Source organism: Lepisosteus platostomus, chromosome 4 (genome assembly GCF_059453375.1).
Source record: "Lepisosteus platostomus isolate fLepPlt1 chromosome 4, fLepPlt1.hap1, whole genome shotgun sequence".
Classification (NCBI taxonomy): Eukaryota; Metazoa; Chordata; class Actinopteri; order Semionotiformes; family Lepisosteidae; genus Lepisosteus; species Lepisosteus platostomus.
The window spans coordinates 43,150,351-43,173,314 of NC_142614.1; the positions used below are offsets into that span (position 1 = coordinate 43,150,351).

The following is a 22,964-nucleotide window of genomic DNA, read 5'->3' on the forward strand; positions in this document are numbered from 1 at the left end:
TTGCTGGCATTAAGATGTCATGGGAACAATATGGACTGGAAACAACTGAGAAAGCTTTTAAAGTTCAAGCATCCCCCCCCCCCCCACCCGCAAACAAAGACATTTATTCCCTCAACTTGAAAAATCAATCCCCTCTTCTTGGACATTGTTTTACTTGCATGGCCAGAAAATCAGTAGTTTCTTTATTCAACCAAACCATTTAGAGATTAAACCTGTATTTAAAAATCAAAGCTGCCAAACTCAAAGTGTGCACAAGTTACATATTAGACAAGTTACATAGATGTGAATTATATACTAAAAAACATTTCCAACAGATAAGATGTATGGAATCTGAAAACAAATCATGACATAAGTCCTAAAACAGCAGCAATAGAAAAGCACGTATAAGGAAATTTCCTTTAGCACATCTCACATACATGGGATGCTCACCTCGGCATATAATATAATCACAATTGTGTATAGCCATGTAGATGATTTCTTCCTACTACTTTATTCATCGCAAACATGCATCTCGATTATCAAATGATTAACAATCATACAGAAATATGCTTTTCTGTTGATACTGCAGAACTAAAAGGACATCACAATAAAAAAAAGTGGCTTAATAGTGCTTTAAGAAAAATCTAAATACAAGCATTGCATAGAATTATTACATCCAGGACTTATTGGAAACATCTACACAAGTTTTTGGGGAAAAAAAGAAAAATGTATTGACCTTGGAGACTTTTCTTCCATGACGAATCCCAGGATGTGTTAAGCGTACCTGTCTGATAGTAGGAATCAGCTACAGTGGGCTGTGGCTGAGCAGCAGCTGCAGCCACAGCCGCCGTAGCTGTAGGCTGCTGGTAGTACTGTTTACTGTCATAGGCGACAGCTGGGGCTGTGGATCGCACATAGGAATAGGAATCCTGGAATAACACAGGGAACAGGAGCATTTAGACCAGAGGGTACCAGGGCAAGCACTACAGGGGCCTATAAAAAGTTTGGCTTAATCTAAAACTACAGGGCCAGACTGATTACAGTTAAACTTGGACTACATTTCAACTGCTCCATTTAGAACTCCCCCCCTGCCAGCAGCCTGAATGTGACAGTAATTCACATAGAACAAAACATCCCACATTTTATCATTGATTGGGGAAAAAAATACATTAGGAAAATGTAGGCTATATAAAGCACTAAACTTTCCAAGTTTCATCTCCTCTTGACTGCATTAGGGTATAAGCCAACTGAGACAAGCATGTCTTTGTGTCAAGATGTTTCAGAATGCAATGGGAGAAAAAGGGACTTTCTAATTGTAACAGAATTGTCTTCACATATTTTTCTCATATCTTGCACTTCAACAAGAAATTGTCTAGCAAATTGATAAATTATGCAGGCCATGTTACCAAGTTCATTACGCCGCCTTCTGTCTAGCCCCACAGAAACAGTCTCTGACTGTATACTGTTTGACGCATTCAAAGGTTGGAGGCTGTATTTGTATATAAACCAATACCAGGTCGAGATATGTAATCTTTCACTACTTTATGTACACTCTGGCATCCTGCAAGAACGGAGATCAGTTAATGAGGCAAATGGCTTTTACGCTATAGTGTTCGAATTCACAGCACACATTCGAGAGAAGCATTAAAATGTAATGCTGCAGGTCTCCACAAGTTGCTCAACCATTAAAGGTGCTTGCACGAGCTCTGGTTGAAGTCCATTATCAAGGCAGCTCAGGTTCCAGCCTGGCTCACGTCACTAGCTGACTGTGACCAGGATTCCCAAAGTGGAGGAACACAATTGTGTGTGCATCGCCAAGGGTAGGGAGGAGTCAGACACATCGTCTCCTCCAGCTGGTGCAAAACCTCCTATACAGCGCTTTTGTCTGCAATGCGTGAAAAGACGAGGGGCTCAAAGGTCACAGGAGTCCGACCACACTTCTCCCCTGAGTGCCGTCACAGAGTTCGAAGCCAAAAGTCAAAGTGACAGCCACATACGGTCAAATTGCAACTTACATGTCCTTAACTATCAAGATCGGTTTCAGAAAATAAATATTGAAAAAAATGTTTTATTCTCTGAAGAATTTATCAAGCACATCTACACGAGCTAGTGAGCCTATACAGTCATCTTATTTACTGTTTTTATACTTCTATCTTAAAGAACCGTTTGAGGCAAGTAGGGTTTTTTTTTTATAAAGGTTATAGATTAAAGTTTGTCTATTCGTGAATTTGGCTTTACGCACTACTTAAAACCCCTAACCCCCATATAAGTTACGACTATCTATTGTATTTATCCACAACTTGACTAGTATAACGGCAACTGGCGAGTCCCAATTTTCACAAGAAGGCTGGAGTTACCTGGTAGTTCTGCGAGGTGACCGGAGGGGGAGGGGGTGGTGCTTCCTGCTGCCTCTGTGCGTAGCCGTAGTCCGTGGCCGCGTGCGCTGGCTGATACCCGCCATAGGCGGCGGCCGTGGCAGCAGCCGCCACGGCCACCGGGGCCGGTCTGGCCACGGCCACAGTGGCAGCCGCCGGGGCATAGGCCGCTGTCACAGTGTGGGCTGCAACAGGCGCCTGGTGCACAGTGTAGCTGGCCACTGTGGTCGGGTGAGTGTAGGCTACCCCAGCGGCCGGCTGTTGGCTGGAGACAAAAAGACGGGTTACAAGGTGCTACCAGGACATTCACGATCTGCAGAATGACAGCTGAAGCCATGTTGGTCCCATATCGTTATGCCTTTAACCTACATCTCATTTGCCAAGATTCTCCAATGATCTTAATCCTTGCTACACCTCATTAAAATAGACTTTAATCGGACTAATTTTTCTGTTCTTGCTGGAGACAAAACTTTACGGACCTTGCATTCTTGCGTGCTTAGTGCTGCCTCTTCTCTCATTTCTAGAGAATGTTTTATGCTTAACTTGAATTCAACAGGAAAGAGTATTCTCACGTGCGATGTTCCATGAAATATATTTTAAAAATCTGTTGCAGATTTATACAGCCATAAAAACCTCTTGCCGATATGCATCTGCTTGAGAAAGTAAAAAGAATGACTATCTCGGAGTGCTGCATAATTGCACTCCAAAGTACTGGCAACAATGATTTCTTTGGAAGTCCTTAAAGGGAATGACAGAAATGGAACTAAAAAGAGTGGTTGAAAAAACTCTGTTGGTGGGTTCCCAAACTTCTCAGAGTGCAAGTGGACTCCTGTTGTCCAAATGTTGCCAGCTCAAGCCTGGTCAAGTCACAGAGACTCCAATTCTCAAACAGCAGTGCATAAGGATTTTCACAAGCACCACTATGGAAATGTGGGTATTAATCATAGCTGTGTTTTTTGCACCTGTGATTTCTTGTGCCTTTGCTAAATTCAATGAGTGAGACATGCCACTTTACTCTGATCACTAAACTCAAAAAGTGAACAGCCCTGAAGTGTTGGAAGAGCACATCTATAATTCCTGATTCTCACCATATTACCCGAGCTGTAGCCATGTGGTACTATGTACACAACATAGCGTCACATAAATATCAAACTGCAGCAGAACCATCAGTGTGCCAGACAGAGGCACCATTCACGTATCACTGCATTACTTATAGAAGACACAGAACTACTACACCAATCTCTCAAGGAAACCCTGTTTTCACAGACAACAGAAGGTAATCATTCTGCTTGAGACATCACATCATCAATAATTCATCAATTGGAGATGCAGAAGAAACATTTACAAACACTACTGGTGAAAAGGAGAGAATTATTTTGGGAACAACATGCTGCTTATACACTAGGTTAAGCAGATTTATTAGTATCTGTCTGGGGTCAGTAGACTTCTGTATCTCATGGAATTCATTGATTCAATTAAAAAAAAAGTTGCAATGAAATTCTCTGTTTGGACAAAACACACCAAACAACCTTACAACAACCTACTTAACAAGGAACTGGAAGCTAAATGTTAGCAATTATTCCAAAAACAGCTCTTTGCAATAGTTTCTCAAATCACAACCATAAGCAAATGAACAAGCAGGATGGGCTGAACAGTTTCCTCTACTTTGTATGTTCCTACAGTGTTAAGTATCACAGAGTTTTCAATACTGTTTCTGGAGGATCACACAATTACAGTACTTGTTTTTAAACCAGCTAATCTTAATTACCAAATTAATTCAATTTACCATTTTAATTGAAAGAAATTGCTAAATTTTCTACTCATAGGTTTGGATTTTACTTTACTTATGTAATACATTTTTAAGAGCTGAAAATAAAAGTTGCAATTAATAATACTATTTTAAAGTCAGTTAAGGACTCCATCACGTAACTTGGCTGCAACAAAATCCAGCAAGTGTTTTTGTCCAGGATTTGGAAATTTGGTTTTAAAATACACTTCAAGACCACTAACTAATATTCATTTGTTTTTAAATCAACTATTGCTTTCATTAACGGCACAACAGGATTGCCATGTTCAAATACTCATAACTTACAATTTCATAAGAGAAATCTTGAGATAATGCGCTAAATGATGTAACTAGCACGAAAGGGAAAAAGAAAGCATTTGAAAAACATTATACTGCGATTATTTTGTACAGCAATTGGACGTGGTAAAAATGTTAACATTTTAAACTAAATTAAAAATTGTAACATTTAATTAATAGAAACAGAATTTGATATAAATCACCCGATTTCTTCACTTGCTATACTTAGAATTCCCATTAAAAGAACCAAAATGAAATTTGCAGACAGATCTTAACACAATTAACAGAAGACTGCAAAGAATATGAATACTGTATGTGAAACAAACTTTTGTATCACTGAGCTAAAGCTGAAATTTGATAAATTTTAAAAATGTACTTTATAGATTATAAAAAAAAACTAGTAAGCCTATTTCTACTTAAAGCTCTCTGCTTTCCAGCACAATGTCATAATGAAAAGTGCATGTATTTCACAACGAAACGATCACGCAATATCTAAAAAAGATCCAGATGCCTTCTCACTGGCAATACAGATGTATGCAATCGCAAAAAAACTTTGAAGACAGGATTGAGAACGGCATTGCATTTGGAGGATTGTTGCTTACACATGGAATAGGGTACACATCACAGCCTGGAAATGATTTCCTTCTCCTTAGAAAAGGGAATGAGGCTCTGCTACAACAAGAGGACATTCTGATTATGTATCAAGACTTTTTAGTCAAAATCATTTAATTATGTAGATGCATCCTGCTTTACAATCTTTGACTTCAAATGTGATAAAATCAAGTACAGCCTTAAGAAATTGGTTTAAAGCTACTTTAGTTACATCACAACTAAATCCGAATATAAATTAGTTACTTTGCCAAAACCTGACAACTACTAGTATGGACTTTACCATGCTTCTAAAAAAAAAAAACTCTTAAGGGAGCATCTTATTGAGCTTCATCAATATTCTCACAAAAAAGTGATCCAAAAAGTGTTAAAGGAATATCCAACATCCATGCTATAGATGAGAATACCAGAATGCAGGAGACGTCGCGTCTCTGATGGACACCTAAGAAGTGTTACAAGTCTCATTCGGTGTATGCCATGTTACTATGATGTAACCACTTGAGCATGAAAACAACTGCAGACCCTCTGGGTCATGTGACCAAAGACACAGCTCGCCCAACTTGCTAGCCTGCCCGTGTGCCTTTGGGATGCGGGGAGGAGACTGAGCTGGAAAAATAAAACAATGCTCATTGTGGTTAATTCTCTTAAGTAGCTCATTGATTCCACAGCATATTGGAGGGAAGGCTTGCTGGATATTCAAAAACGCTGTGTAATGACAAAGCTTTAACAGTACATTATTTTTGCACATTGTGTGTTTTTTATTTTGTGCGTTATAAAACATGAAATACTTAAAACATACTAGTTCAGCAAGATGCACCTAGGAAAGTACAGTATCTGCTTCATAACTAGAATACAGTATGATATACTTTCAGCACATCGACCCCAGACTGCTGGAAAATGCTGGAAGCTAAATTATGGCATGTCAATCTCCTGTAGGTTAAAATGTATCAATCTTTTTTCAAAATACATTTTTAAAATGCATTTATACTGAAAGGCCTAATATTTGAATTTAAAGGACATTGTTACTTCAAGTTACAATGATCCACTTTATGTTCAGCTACACTACTCTGAAATGCATAGTACCATTAACAAGGGAAAAATTGTTTACACTAAGACTGCCAACAAGTAAAGCCATTATTACTCAAATGGCACATTCACTTATAAGCACCCATAGGACAGGAACACTGGCACTTTGACAAAACTGTACTATAGCAATAGGCTGTAGGCCACAGCTGAGCCCAAGAAGTTGCAAACTCTTTGTGAACTTGCTCCTTATGTTAATTACAGGAACACTAGACATTACTTCCCCCCAGCTATCTCAAAGCGATACAATCTTTCATTCCATCTACATCGTATTGCATGTTCAATGTACTTGCATATATTCAAAGATTTGAACCCAGCAGCTCATGGTTAAACTGCAATGCAAGTCACCAGACGAAAATCTGATCCCCACATAATTTATTAAGCAAGATGAGCTCAGACTTCCAAGTACACGTATAAATTATTTAGAGTTCTCCATGCAGTGCACTGTTCCTCATTAGCGCGGCTCTGAGCTGGAAGGCATCTGTTTAAAAACTAGCCCAGCCTGCCCTTTCAAACCAAAACAATTATACATTCTTCTATTTCTACACAAATGAACATATGGCTACACACCAATTCTAATTCTCTAATGGGCTAACAAAGGTAAAAACAGGTGTTACAGTGAATGGTCTAGGTCAGACACTAATTACAATTTTAAATTGTAACTACACTTCAGCTAAAAAAGTTGATTTAGGTGTTGTGTTAAAAGGCCAGATACTGATTAACATAACAGGACGTAAGCTTTATACTCAGCTGAATTTACCAGCTTTCCCTTATGTGGTTTACAAACCATCCTAAAAGTATCACACATATCACTCAAAAAAAATAGAGAATCAAAATGCTTTAATAGACTTTCCCCAACTTATATTGTTTTTTCCCCCCAACCAAAAAATAGGTGCCAGACTAAAAACCTCTCAGAACTCAGTTTCTAAAGAGATACAATTGTTTTTAAGATCCAATGGGTAAGTGAGGGTCATCTGCAAGGCAGTTCTTCATTCACGGGCTCTTCCACGCAGTCAAGGATGGCCATCATCTGTCTCCAGAGTATCTCAACCAGTAAAGGCACTCAAGTGAGCAGGAGGAGCTCTGCAATCACGGGTTTAAGTCACAAGTCAACTGTGATAAAGAGAATTGCTCAGCCAGGGGACCAAGAGTCCCTGCAGTCTCCCAGGAGCTTGCAGGTTTGCGGTGGCCTCAGTGAGGGATGTGCTTCTCCTCCAATCTTTCAGTCTTGAATGGGTAGGTAGGAGGAATGGGTCTCCACCTCATTAACTGTGAGGTGGGGGGGGTCACTGACTGAGGTCATGGGGTGCACTGCTGGGAGCCAAAGTGTAAAAATCACAACTGGCAATTCAAAATAGGCTGGGTATAACAAAAAAAAGTTTAACATTAACACCCAGATTTGAAAAATTCCACCTGAGCAGACCACTGTATGTGGAAATGAGGTAATAAAGAAAAGCTACTGTCTTCTTTCTTTCATTATTAGGAGTACAAGTCCTATATCAAATTTTTTTTGTTTCAGCTGCCTTCCAAATATCTTTATTTTTGCTTCAGTGGATTAAGGTTTTTAAACGCTCATCTCAAACCTAATACATAATGCCATCTTTGAAGAAAATAGGCTACAGTAGGCTTTTTGAAGGATAAAAAAATAGGATTTTTTGAGAATAAATATCTAAAGCCACCAAGCAGACTGACTTGTTTTTCAAGTTATTTAACATGTTTAAGGTTCAAGAACACTTCAAGGTTAATTATGTTTCACAGGTTTCAACATGGAGATCACAATAAGCTAACACTGAAACAACCTGTCATTTCTATTTATACATTTCTCCCTCCTGCATAAAAGTTAACATCAGCCTCGGCAGTCTTATTAAAATAACTCCGAAATTACAAACCTTGTACACAGAAGTGTGTAAAATAATTCAGACATCGGGGAAAATAAAAATGGCTTTATTCTGTAACTACCCATCACAAAATGTTAATTCGGTTAACATAGCACTTTACACAGCATCATAATGCATGCCATAGTGTAAAACGCTCAAGAAAAGAAGTTGAAATTATTCACAAAAAGTGCTTCCAAATGATATACAATTGTATTAAATTGTTCATAGGATGCAGACAAAGCTGAAACAGAACTGAAGATGGGTAAGGTCTATTATAAACATAAAAAAAACTAAGATACAGGTAATGGACAAAAAGAGGGAAACACCAAAGTCACTGTATGGGACACTGGGCCACCACATGACACCTGTACAGCCTGGATGTGCCATCACAGTTTATGAACATCTCGCTTTCTGCAGAAGGGATGTGGCACCATTCTTCTACAAGAAGGTCAAATCAAGACACCTGAGTGATGGAGGCTTAACACATTGTACTTGGACGTCGTCCCAGAATACCTCATGCTTCTTGCGAACTTTGTGAAAGTACTGCAAGTTGCCATGTAGTCACAAACCCATGGTCCAGAGTGAGAGTTCCCACAAAGTGCAATGTGATTGTGATCTTTCTGCTAACTAGTCACTGTAATGACTAACGTAAATGTGATGAACAAGCGAATAAGTACAGGTTGTGCAGCAGACATTTCACCACAGAAAGTTTCCCACGTGATCTGCATGCAGAGTTAACAAGTAGTAATCATCAGCAAAACGGTCTTAAAATCAAGAGCAAGATTTCTATTAGATTAAAAGAGATGTATTCACAAGCTTGCTTGTTTACAATGTAACAATGCCGGAAGTTTTGTTCCCACATTTTGAATCGCAGAATATTGCCCTGCACATACCTCAGAATTTCATCTATTTTATGATGTACATTAGTTACAAGATAACCATTTTACTTTCATGGTGGTTTGAAATGCTGATTCTTTCCATCCCCAAAACATAAAAACAGTATTGCAATTCACTTTAACCTTTGTGGAAGCCTGTGCTTTCAATAAGCTTGGGTGCCCTTCATTTGAACAGATGTTTCCAATTTTTTTTCCCATCTAATATTAAAGAAAACACTTTACAAAGTAAAAAAAAAAACTAGAAGGCTTTTTTCTTCTGCATCAGTCAGCTAGCATACTGAACACTGCTCATTGTTAATTACAAATTACATTTTTTATTCCACTTTAAGCATTCCTAATGGAATAGACATTGTAATACTTGTAAGCATTATTAACTTGGCCTAGAACCAAGACTAAAACGTTCCAGAAAGAATGCAGTACACTTAGTCCAAAGTGAAAAGTGTTGCAGTTCTGTGCTACATAAAAAACTTTGCCTTACAAAAGCCTAACCATAAAAGGAACATTGACGAAGCACTTCAATACGCCTTTAGAAAGCCAGTATTCAGTTTACTTAAATATTGTTTTCACCAAGATAAAAGGGCTTGATAAAAAAAAAATGAATACACAATCCATGAAGCAGGCTAAGAAAAACAGGGTTGATATTACAAATCTAGATTGATATAAATGTTGAATTTTCAAAAGACTTCCGCTCAACCCTACACGTGACTGCAATTTGTTGCATGCTAAAAGTATTCCATACAATGAATTCTTAAAGTGTGAACTTTCACTTCCCCCCCCTCCATCTTCAGTTTTTACACATTCCCCAAATACAAGAAAGCACTACTTTAAATGAATTTCAACATTAAATTCATGAACTCCTACTACCAACAAATGTACACAAGACATTTGTGTAATGACAAGTTAAACAGATGGTGAATACCTGGATTTTTTTAACAGAAAAATATATGTAACCAAATGCAAAGAGCAAAATACTCAACCACAATGATGGAATGATGCAATGGATTGAAGTGCCAGTGTCTCTGCTTTTTAGGCCACTATACTTTGGATCACCAGAACGAGTATTTCCATGTCTCTTGAATTGGTTATTCTTATCTATAGTTTGCAAGTTGCTGAAAGAGCACTGATCAAGCAAGACCAAGACAGAATGGTCATCATGGGACAAGAAATATAAGTAAGAGTATACAAAATATTGAGGACCAGCTCTATAGTACTTTGTTCTAGAGCATAAACCATTTTACATTTGACTTTCAAAGAAGCAATAAAGAGGCCTGCTACATTCAAGGATATAATTCTGCCTAAAAACAAGGAGGTAATCAGATTTGCTGAAAAACCCATAAAATGGTTTCTGGTTTCCAGGAGAGCAGCCAACCAAATCTCTTAAACTAGTGACCCAATTCTTTACACAAAACGAGATTGGGGCTGAAACTCTTCATTAAGTGATTTCATTAAAGATCAAAGAGGAACCAAACTGAAAAGATACTGAGCTACCGGTTTAAGTATTAATTTTAGCAATGCTCTCAGCCTTTGTTTCAAAAACCATAGGATTGTATCATAAAGAGCTCTACTCCTTGGAAATAAACGTTGTCCTTACTACACTTTGAGTCTGCCTGCATTGAGCAGTCAAGCAAAAACATTAGAGAAAGGATTTCAACACGTGTGGTTTTGAAGAATTTATAGAAACAGCCAATAACACACAAAAGTGCAATGTAGATCATATTTAGACTTTTTCCACTGGGCAACCATTTCCCCTTTAATATATCCAAGGGCATGTACCAACATCCTTCCTGTGCCGATTTTCCACTTTTAGTACATCCATTCACTTTCCATGATCAGAAAAGCCTCTTATTCCTACTAAGGGTCACAGCAATCCAAAGCCTCTCTCAGAAGCATAGGAAACTAGAGACAACTATGCCCTGGATGTGAGACTGGTCTAAGATACTGTAGTGTGCATGTACATAGAAATACATGAGAATTTAGACACCTATTGAACATATCTTTGGAAAGTACATGAAAATGCCACAGACAGGCATCCCAATCTAGAATCAAACCCAACACCCCAGAGGTGCGAGGCTTTTAAAAACATGACAGACCTGATCGGATTTTACCAAAATCCCTCAGTAGTAAGGCGTTCCTTAGTAACTACAGAATACATTGTAGGACTTTAGTATTTTCAGACTGCTCCACCCCCACAACAAAAACAAAGTTCCTTTCATAAAATCAGAGGCACATTTCTGACAGATTTACAGTTTTCCCTTGACCATAGTAAAAGAAAAAAAACCTAACAAAAAACTTTTTTTTAGAAAACAGTACTGGGAATTATTGAGGGCATTGTATAAAAGTTTATTACAATATCTATGAAGCAACAGAAATGAAGGACTGTCACACAGCATCTGATGTATATTGATTAAATATAATAACTTGAGAATGAAGTTGATCATTGTTCAATAACATCAGATTTATCATGATTAATTCTAACAACTTTTTGCCCAGTTTCTGGGGATGAAAGAATGTTTAAGTCCTGTGCAGCCAGAGCTGTGGAAAATTTTATCAAAAAAGTATACATGTCATAATTGCATTAGGATATGTTTTTTAAATATTCTTTGTGTACTTGAGTTACATAAAAGATTTGTTCCACAACAGAAATATGAGTTGCCACCAATGAAAACACACAAAACCTCCCTTATTTATTTTTAAATGATTAACTGTATTAAGACTAGGAAAACTAAATGAAAACAGGAAGAAAATAAGGCCCTAACGGGCAAACTTTTGTTAAAAACAAGGAACAGTTTTGAAAATTTAAACTAATTTAAGCGATGAAATTTGTTTCCATTTATTTCCCTTTACATTTCCTGCTTACACAAAAGAAAGGCTATGTATGGTCAGTTTGCTATGTTAAGTTGCATTTGAGCCTAAAAAACATTAAGTTAAACACATCTAGAATAACTAGAAACTCAAACATTCATGGGAAACCAAATTCCAGCTGTAAATCTAAATACAGTAAATATATTTCACTATTTACACCGAGTTCATACTAATGTTGAAAGTTAACAACCTAAAAAGACGTATTACAATGTTTCTGCTTCGACTTTCAAAGAACATTACGACAAAACCATGACCAGGTTGTCCATGTACATATATTTACTGTTACAGCATGTTATAGTACGGGTGGATCAGGTCTCGAGGTCATTACGTTGACAAACCGCAAGCATTCTATCAAAATATAATTAAAAAAACATCTCGATAACTTTTTTTTATTCGTTCATAAGTACAAAAACTACCGACATGGACCATCGCTAAAGGAATGGTGCCATTAGAATTTGATCGATACAGAACATCCAAATGCAAGCAAACACTGCAGCTCCCCCCCACATTTCCAATTTGCAAGCTTTCGGTTATTCAGCATCTGTCACGCCGTGTTTGACCTTTTGACTTTCCCTGCGCAAAGATCCTAACTATAGCCAAACCCCAAAACCCACAGCGCGGTCTCCCTGTTTTTCTTGGCTCTTTCTTCTCGCTGCTATTCACGTTTGCATCCGACTATACAAAGATTACAGCACCTAAAAACTCCCCAAACCGAAATCCCGAGCAACTACAGAATCAGAATCGCGGTGCACAGCAACGAACCGGAGCTTCAGGTTTTTACACTAATTCGTTAGTGCAGTAATTCTACGGTAACCACATGTAGTGCGATCAATTGTTTTTTTTTTAAATCACGAATTTCAATATAGTCGCATAAACAAATAATCTATAACCTAAACTCTGTATTCTATTTCGGTGGACTAAACAGATCTTTTAATTATCGGAGTACCAAGACAAAGCACTGGGACGTAGACCCTATGCAAGCAGGCAAAACTGCCCTGGCAGCGATTCTATGACAAATCTATTTTACTGCAGACTCACCCCCCGCCCCCAAACCCTCGATGAACAACAACTGCAGTGTGCACGGTATTTTTCCATCACTGGTTCCTCCTATGCTGGAGCGCCACGGTACTTCTTAGACCCAAACACTATAATCATCACCCCATCCTCACCTGTACTGCGCAGCACCACCATGGGTAAATCCAAAGTAGTTGCCGGTAGCCATTTTGGCATCTTCACCTAGCCGGCTGGGCACTGCGGAGACAGAGACATGGAGGTTGAGCCTTCGTTGCTTGCCGTGTAAACCCTCGCACAATACACGGAGCAAAATAGGCACACAAACACGACAGGGAGGTCCCATTAACCGCACTATTCCTTTAAATAAACACCTTAACACTACTGTTTTACCCTTCTGAACACCAAGCGTGCATTCTTTCTCCGATTTTATTTCATTTTACTCACCATAGGTGAAGGAGACTACTGGGCATATGGGAATCATTGGGTTCCTGTTCTCTGACGAACTCTGACTCTTCACCCTTCCCAATTTATACCAGAAGGTCACACCAGGAAATGGCTAATACTGAACATGCGCAACGGCGAAAGGTGTACTGGGAGTTGTAGTTTTCGATCGCCTCGATTATGCTTGTTCTTTATTTTCAAGGTCGAATGGTTCTACACAAACAGCGATTTTTAATCGTTTGAAAAGGTTTTTCTTAAATTGTTTCAGCAGTAGATTTTTAATTAAAACATATTATGAACATTTTGTTGACAAAAGTTATTGAAATCGTTCAAAATCTTTGAATGTACATCATTATTATTATTGTGATTATTATTATTATTACTACTACTACTACTATTATTATTATAGCAATAATAATGTTGAGGTTTTAGAGTACAAAGGGCTTTCATCTTATTTAATTAAACACTAAAGGCTTAAAACTACTATGTAATTAAATTAATTATTTAATAACTGAAGGTTTTAAAAGTACAAAACAAAATTGCTCCTGTGCGCTCAAAACACCAATAACTTGCTTGTTTTCACTTTTACGTTGACCTGGATTGCAGTCTTAGGCGCCTTTTTACAGAAGACTTAATCGCAAATGAGCTATTTAACTCAATAATAGCTCAAACAAGGAGTCTGAAAATTAAATAAAAATCAGATTTAAAACCTAGAACTAAACTCTTCATGAGGACATTTATTATCAGATTCGGTTGTAGCTTGCAGGATAGCTTTAGGAATTTAGCTTTAGGAAATCTGAGAAAACAACATAATGGAATATTGTAAAAAAAACAATATAATATACAGGTTTTTTTTACAATTTGCTAATAATATAGAAGCAGAAGTAGCGACTGTGTAACTACAATTTTAAAAAGTCCTAGTCCTAAAAAGCATTTACAGAAAGAGACTTGGAAAAAAGCATTTAGAAGTCTGTTTCTTCAACATTATTTGAATAACATTGATACGACTGCTACAAATTTAAGAGAATGTTCTTACAAGAGGAGGAAAACATGAAAATTCTGACCTCATTATCAATGACTCGCGCATATCTGTATAAGGAATTTATTTTTTACCAGTGTTAAGATAGAAAGATGGAGAATAATGTAGGGCAAAAACACTGGAGCCATGATGGGTTCTATCAGTATTGAGTAAATCAATTTGCTGCTGTCTGAACCACTGCATGCTGGAAACCGATTGACCCTTTATGACTTTGACAATTGCTGCTTGGGTAGATCCAGCTTTGAATTCGCGTACAATATAATCTACTGCAAGCCTTCATCAGCCTATTGTCCTACAAGAGCAGACAAAAGACTGAAGGCATAGTTGTCAACATTCATAGCTGGCACTGACTGAATGCAAGTCTGTTGCCTACCTGTACCTTTCAATATCTATTCATATTTTATGTGCACCTTATGCACTATATTATGTACTCATGTTAAAATGAACTAAACAGAACTAAATCTGAAGTTTCCTCAGGAATCCTACTAGCACCTATCAAAGGTGAAGAGCTTCAAATATGAATCCTTCAACACAACACAATGCATAGATGAAGATGTGGTGTGTAGAAAAAGGCTTCAGCTTTTTTGTCCACTGTAAACTTTTCCATGGCAAAGCCCATCTGTACAGATGTGACAGATTGCATCTAAATGTGATGAACACGAGATGTCTTGTCACCTTAAATCATGATGAAATCTATCAATATTGAACTTAGAATAGGAGGGGAGAGAAATTAAGGAAAATCTGAAAGAAAGTTACAAAGGGAGCAAGATCAAGGGGGAACCAAATGGAAAAACAACGAAAGGACCAGGAAATTACGTGCTTTTACCTATAAGCCAGGAGTATGACCAAACACATTAGATTAGATAGAAGCCACCACATTGGCAGGCAATTCTAATGCTACTGGAATCACAGAAACATGGCTAACTAAACAAAATAGAGATAAATGTAACATCAGTGGATACACACAATTCCTGAAAGACAGAAAACACCTGAGAGGGAGAGGTATAGCACAATATATAGCAAAAAAAGTACATTCAGGCTTAGGAAATTAAGATAGAGGAATCAAGAGTCTTTAAATACTTATGGGTTAGAATTGTTAAAAAACAATCCAAAGTATCCTGATATGAGAATGCTATACATCACCAAATGCGAAATGTGATTGTAATTCAACAAACACATAGTAACATTTTGAATACATGTAAAAAGAAGTAGTTTTTATGAGAGACTTCAGCTTTCCTAACATAGAGTGGGAAAAAAAACTATAAGGAATGTCAGCAGTGGTAACCAAAATAACAGACATGGTTAAGGATTGCTCTGTTACCCAGTTTATTGGAACACCTACAAGAGGAAATGCTTGTGTTGATCTTGTCTTTTCATGCAATTAAGACAGCGAGACAGACAGAAATGTGAGAACCATTAGGGAAATGTGATCTTAATATGTTGTGCTTTGAGAGCTATTTTGAAACTGCTTAGGTAGAGTCTGAGATTCAGATGTTTACATTCAGTAAAATCAGACATTAAAAAACGAGAGAGTTTAAGCTTAGTACAATAGGATAAGATAGATATGAAATCAGTGGGGAATGGATGGCAACAGTTTAAACAGATTCTACTTGATATACAGATCCGATGTATCTCAAGAGTGAGTAAGTCAAAAACTAAGAAACAGTACCCCTAATGGTCAAACAAACCCAGTCGGAAAGATGTAAGGGAAAAATAAATCTCTTTATAAAATGATTAAAATATGACAGGTAAATAAAAGGAATACAATGAACTGAAATTACAGGTAAAAACCTGTATTAGAAAGGCCAAAAGAGAAATGGAAAAGAAAATTGAAATGTGGACTACAATAAATACTTAAAGGTTCTTTCAGTACTACAGCTGCAGATGAACCATTGAGGATTAAGCAAAATATATCCAGGACAATAGAGGGAAACCACCAGACAATGAAAGGGAAATGTCTGATGATCTAAAAGAATATGTTACTCAGTTGTTCACTAAGTAAGAAGTCAACACATGCCTCAGGAAGTGGAAGGACAAAGATCTGTATTAAATATTACATTACATTTGTAATGGACTACTGTCTAGAATGCCCAACTGCACTATATCCAGACTTCAGCTTGTTGCTGCTGCACATAACAAAAACAAACAAAAAGAAAACATGAGCGTTTATCTCCAATTTTGGCATCTGTACATCTTTACGATTCTGTTTAATTTGTTATAGTTTCTAACCATTTAACTTAAATGAATCAGTTTATCCTTGGGATATCCCTGTAATGAAGATGTTTATAAATTATCTTCTGGCCTTCGAAAGCAAAAGTGGAAGTTGGCACTTCTCCAAAGAAAGTTAGGATCTGTAGTGTAACAAAACATGCAATCTGTAATTTGATACACACTTATAAAGCTCATCACCCCAATGTGCATTTTACACAATGCAGAAAAAAAAGATGTCCATTGTATCTCAGTTGTTCTCTTTTCAAAAGGAATAATAATAATTCCTTACACTAATATAGTGATTTTCTAGACACTCCACTCACAACGCTTTACAGGTAATGGGGACTCCCCTCCACCAGCACCAATGTGCAGACCCCAACTGGATGATGTGACAGCAGCCAAAGTACATCAGTACGCTCACCACACACCAGTTATCAGTGGTGAGGAGAACAGAGTGATGAAGGCAATTTATAGATGGGAATTATTAGGAGGCCACAATTAGTAAAAGCCAATGGGAAATTTGGCCAGGAAGTTGGGGTAACATCTCTACTCTCTTCAAGAAACACCCTGGGATTTTTGATGACCATAGAGAGTCAGAAGCCCAGTTTTACTTCTCATCTGAAGGATGGCATCTTTTTACAGTGTGGTGTCCCCGTCACTGTACTGGGGCATTAGGACCCACACAGACTAGGGTTGTCAGTTGTGAGTTGTAAGGTGATATAACTACTGGCTAGCTGGCAGCATTAGGAAGTGGCAAGGACGTCCTGGAAAATGAAAAGTCTGCAGGTCCACGCTTCCCTGGCTGAGGAAGGCGGACAGGCAGGGAAACATGCTGACCGGTGAGAATATGATGATAAACAATGCACTGCCACAGTTCTTGAAAAGGTTTAGTCTGTCCAGTAAAATACAGTTCAGTTCAGAATCTGTCAAGCTTTAGAAATGTGAAACCAAAAAACAGATGATCACAACAAGCAGATACTTTTGAAAACAGCAGCTATTAGAAGTGTAGTGAGAGGAGTGAAAGATTCCTTGACTGTGGTAGAAAGGGAAATTGTAGAAGGTCCAATGAGATTCAGGATGCCTCAGGCACACCTGGGACATCACAGCCAACTACTTCATTCATAACTCCACAGCAGCCTTTGGGAAAGGGAATGCACAGGCAAAGGGGTGGCCTCTCCACTGGAAGATAGATGTATAGAAGACACATAGTCCATTGTCTGGTAATTGAGAACATTCTTGTTACAAGGTAAAACATAGAAAGTTTTTTCTGTTTTTAAATCTTGTTCTTGAATCAGTCAAAATATTTCATTTATGAGTAATGTAATTTCACTTCAAAATACATGATATGATGATGGGATAATACCAAATTTATATTGAAAATATGTACAGGCAAATGCATAGAGAGGAATCTGTCTAATTTCTCCTGTTTTTGTTCAGATGTCTGTAATGACTTTTTAACAATCCAGATATCCACTCAAGAGCTGAGTGTATGGCTTGAGTAGCAAATGAAAGAGTCATGGCTGAATAATTGACAGTTCCACTCTGAAATCTTGTAAGTACAATCACTAGCTCTAATAATATTTCAGAAGCCATCTGGCAGAAAGCTACCTTGATGTCCTGCAATACTATTTTTATTGTGGGGAATACAAAATATTTCCTGGTCAGGTTTAGCAGAACATGTAGTATGTGTTGGAAAAAAACTAGAAAAAGCTTGTTAGAAACCAGTTTCTGTATCCATGGCAGTTCAAAATAATCTATATAATGCAATGAACACAACATTTTCTCTAGGCCATAACGGTATGACTCATGCAAGAGAAAGGTTAGATGTAGTCATTCATTTCCTCATATAAAACCAATATTGTACTGTGTATGTGCTGAGTCTATATATGGTGAGGATTTTTCACAAACTGTGAACTTTTCTTCATCTACTCTCCTTTGTTGATGGTCTTTTTCTGTTAGGAAGGCGTATATCCAATATGAGAAAAAATCACTTGGCTATAAGGCAGCTTTTTATAAGAGCACATTGCACCTGCTAACCCTCTGTGCTACATAGCATACAATTTTAGGTAACAACATATGGTTAATACAACTTACTGTACTTTGTTCTTGGATAAAACACATTTTATGACACAGGAACTTTCAGTGTGAAGCCCTACAGTAAGTCACTGATATTCAATCTTTGCTTTGTCCTTTGGTTTTTCAATGCATGCTGGACTCTTAATGTCTTAACATATAGAGGATTGTAATTTACCATTAAAATTTGGTGGACTGTGACCCTCCAGGACCATGAATGGATATCATTACTCTAAGTGATGACATTGACATTAGTGTTGTTGTGTCAGTCTCAATTTGGTAAACATAATGTTGTACAATAAGATAACCATCAATGGTAAGAAGCCATTTTGAAGTTTCTATCTTATACACTCTCTCTAGGGGTCTCATTCATGTTGATGGTGTTGTTAAAATCTGCATTGTTGCATCCCAGTGACAGAGAGTTACAACTTTACCATTGCCAAGGTGCATTTTCTTGATGTCCAGTTGTGTTAACTGTACTTGTTACTGTGATGAAACAATCCATCGGGTGCCTTCTGAATCTGACTTTCTGGGGTTTCGGGTTTCGGTAGATCCCAGGTCTTTCCCAGATTTAAAGGGGAGGGAGTCAGGGATTTTGGTAGATTGATGTACTCTGAATGCTGTAGTAACTTCACACTGCAGGCATACTGTCAGTAATGTTCCCAAAGTGCATTCACTCTCTTTCACTTTCACCAAGCTGTAACATAGCTGCAGTGTAATTAAATCATGCACACATACTGCATTACTTTTGAACTTCCAAATTCACAAGCCCACACATTTTGTGCACACATTTTGTCACACCGCACTTCTTGCATAGGAAATAATGAACAGGACGAAAGACTGACGTGTAACATGCACATATATGAGAAGAGGACATGCTGTGGAATCAGTCCCTACTCAAGTAGAGAAGAGAATCACCAATTTCACCAGTTGAAATAAGGATTAAATTTCGGCAGGTCTGATTGTGCAAGCCCAGAGTGGAATTTAGTCATTAAAACGGGGGAATGACCCCTGTTGTTAAAAACAGTACCATGGGATCCTTAATGACCAAATAGACAGGACTGCGGTTTAATATATCACTTGAAGGACAGCACCTCCAACAGCACACTGTCACCAGTTACCATAATGGGTCATTGGCTTGTGGAAATTCTGGTGCTGCTACTGGCAGTAGTGGTCTATTAACAAAATGGCCAGCAACATCATTTATTACAAATTTAGGCTATTTTTAGATGTCTCCCATCCCAATACTGACCAAGATTTTGTTTTGCTTCTATTTTTTGATCAGCGTCATGCTTTGCAATAACATTATCCATGTCATTTACATGTCATTTCTTAAGTGTCGAATAGATTTTCTTATATAGTCCAATATGGAGCACATTCCAGCGAGGCGGATGTTATAAATGTCAACTACAGGAAAGACCGCTGTTTAATTTAAAATGGATTTTAGCCTGCGTAAAAAGCCAGCAACTATCTAAATGTATATATATACACACACTTTACAATTATAATTTGTATATAGTTTGTGATTATGTACTGTACTGTAAAGGATTGCTTTCAAAGTTTAACCTATTGGAACGTGTCTTTCTACTCGGTGCTAATACAGGATTTTACAGCTAAGGTGACACACAGTGAGGTAAAGGGCTTAGTTCAAGGACAGCTGTCTTGCTCCTAAAGATTCCTAATTCCATACTCTCACCATTAGACTTTGTTGTGGGACATTTATTTTAATAATTTTGTATGTTATGTCATATTACATTTCTTTTTGTCTTATTATACATATAATACTGTTCAGGATTTACAATACAGTATGTTTCTGCTGTCACATATTTTAAACGCTAGCAGATTTACATTAAATCAATGTTTGTGAGTCACAGAGCACTTCACACATTTAAAATTCCTCCAGATCTGAATTAGGTATTTTACATTTGTTCTAAAGATAAGGTACGAAATGTAAGAACTGATCAGCTTTCAATACCCATATAATGTCACAGCCTCTGTGTATGACCCACATATCATTTTAGATTTTGGTACAGGCTAAGTTTAACTTTTTAATATATCTGCCAAAAACATCATTTCTAGGATATGTTCAATTTTAAACAAAAGATTACTGTACACGTACTGTATAAAAACAATGAAAAAAAATACTGTTTTTTGTAAATCTTAACATATATATTTCCATTTTCATCTGCAAAGGTAGTCACTATGTTGAAGATAGTCAATATTTTAATTTTCTAACCGTCTTTGTTTTCTGTTATTTGTTCTCTGGATAACTATATGGAAAGGGAGACCCTGTTATGCAATTATGCAATTAAACTGTGTGACTGCATGTGCTGCCTTTTCAAATACAACAAATGTTTTTAATGTAGACTTTTTTTGACCAAGTTAAACATTAGCTATGTCTGTGAACATCCCTGTTATATTAGGAGATTATAAAAATGTAATTTACGAAGGAACAAGTAATAGGTTTATTCCATGCTGAAAAGAGAAGAGAGAAAACACGTTTCGGCTGTGAAGCCTTCTTCAGGTGTGAGAAGTAATGAAGGTGAGAGGTAAGTAAATCATGTAATTTACTTAGCATTATTTACATTTCACCCTTCTTCAACTTCTTATGTCCTTATTAATGCTCAGTTATTAAAACAATTTTCTAATGAGATTTCTATTTGTGACCCATTGCTGACCCAGAACCCTTTTTGCAAGAGATTATACCTTCTTTTCTTGAAGGCACGAGACCTAGCAGAATAGACGCCATTTTGGTGTCCTGCAATAGTTTGAGAATTGTGATAGAGATTCAAGACAACTTAATTTAAGATCACGATTAATATTTGACATTTTAATTTTACCCTGATATAAAAAGGGCTAGGGACTGGAGATTTAACACATTTTTATTGAGAGATAATGCTTTTATTCAACATTTAACAGAACAGTTAGAAGATTTTTTTTACTTAATTTTTTTATCTGCCGTCAATACTGATGTCTCTGACACTGACTGGGCTGTGACTAAGTGCTGTTTCTAAAGCTGACTATGTTTTTTGCTTCATATTTGAATAGGTCTGGACTCCAACAGATTAACAATGCTTAGGGTAAGGTTGACATACAGTGTCAATAATTCCAAAATGAAGAAGCTACAAGCTTTGAAATGTGGGCAACTATGTTATGAACATGTGCAATGTCCAAGCAGACATCTATCTATGTATCTAAAAAAAGGGTGTCAGACTCATTTCCTTGAATGTATAGTGTCTTCAATGTTTTTCCTACCTGAGAGGTCAATTGAACAATAACATTATTTATTTATTGAGCTGGAGATGTGTAACATGTTTCTTAATGTTGTTTACAGTTGATTACTCAAAACATTCACTTAATTAATGGAACAATACATTAAAAAACATCTCAGAGCTTGGAGATGAGTATTACAGTTGTGCAATTAAGTAAATAGACCAACCCGATTTCATGGCTGGAGGTTTATTAATCTCTCTAGGGAATTTTTTTAGTGCTCCCAGTACAAAAATCAGTTAATAAAAGTTTGTTTTCCCTTAAAAGTTACTTTAAGTATTTGATTAACCATTTGGAATACAATTTTTAGCTTTTGATTTACTCACTCTTGAGATACATTAAATCTGTATTTCAAGTAGAATCTGTTTAAACCGTTGCCACCCAGTTCCCACTGATTTCATATCTATCTTATTCAATTTAACTTCTCTTACTTATCTTATTCTCTGTCTCATTCCTTGATTTCCAAAGGGTTCTCTCAGTTCTGTTTGTCTCACTCTGTCAAGATTTAAATGAGCATTTCTTCTTGTAGGTCTTCTGAAAAACTGGGTAACAAAGCAGTCATTAACCATGTCCATCATTTTGGTTTTGAGATAAGAGATAAGATCACTTTACTACCCATATACAATTTCTTGCATTAGGAATGTGTCTTTTGCATACCCCAGCTTACTCTCCATGAGACACACAGGCAGGGAGAGAGAAGCTTTGGGTCAGAGCACAGGGTCATCCATTCATATGGCACCCCTGGAGGAGCTGGGGTTAAGGGCCTTGCTCAGGGGCCCAACGGAGTAGGATTCCTCTGCCAGCCATGGGTTTTGGACCGCCAGCCTTCCAGCCACAGGTGCAGATCCTTAGCCACAGTGCCACCGATCTGCCCCTTTATTGTCTTATTGCCCCTTTCTGCAGTTGACATTCCTTGTAGGAGTTTCCCAGTTTATGTGGGGAAAGTTGAGGTCTCTTATTACATTTTGTTGTACATTCTTAATATTTATGCAGTGTTTAATTATAAACAACATCTGCATCTGGTGGTGTATGGCACACTCCTAACACTTAACCTCTAGAATGTTTTTAATGAATCTGACATATATAGAGACTCATGATTTATTCTAGCTTTAGTTCCTGAGCCTGAATACTCTTTAGATATTTAAATATTTG

General features: G+C 37.3%; 1 protein-coding gene across 3 annotated transcripts in view; it reads right to left on the minus strand.

The window, feature by feature from the left end:
* zfr (zinc finger RNA binding protein) overlaps window positions 1–13,311 on the minus strand; it is a 37,445-nt gene extending 24,134 nt beyond the window's left edge. For 2 of the 3 annotated variants that reach the window (XR_015935958.1, XM_088629531.1), the window contains exons 1-4: window positions 13,223–13,311; window positions 12,934–13,015; window positions 2,337–2,619; window positions 716–908 (exon numbers count right to left, since the gene is read on the minus strand). Coding sequence is in view for 2 of the 3 variants with exons in the window: in XM_088629531.1 (XP_088485657.1) it covers window positions 716–908; window positions 2,337–2,619; window positions 12,934–13,015; window positions 13,223–13,259 (595 nt within the window). In the remaining variant the exon portion in view is untranslated. The remainder of the gene's footprint in view (window positions 1–715; window positions 909–2,336; window positions 2,620–12,933; window positions 13,016–13,222) is intronic. The other variant, XM_088629532.1, reaches the window with a different exon arrangement.
* Window positions 13,312–22,964: the final 9,653 nt, after the last annotated feature.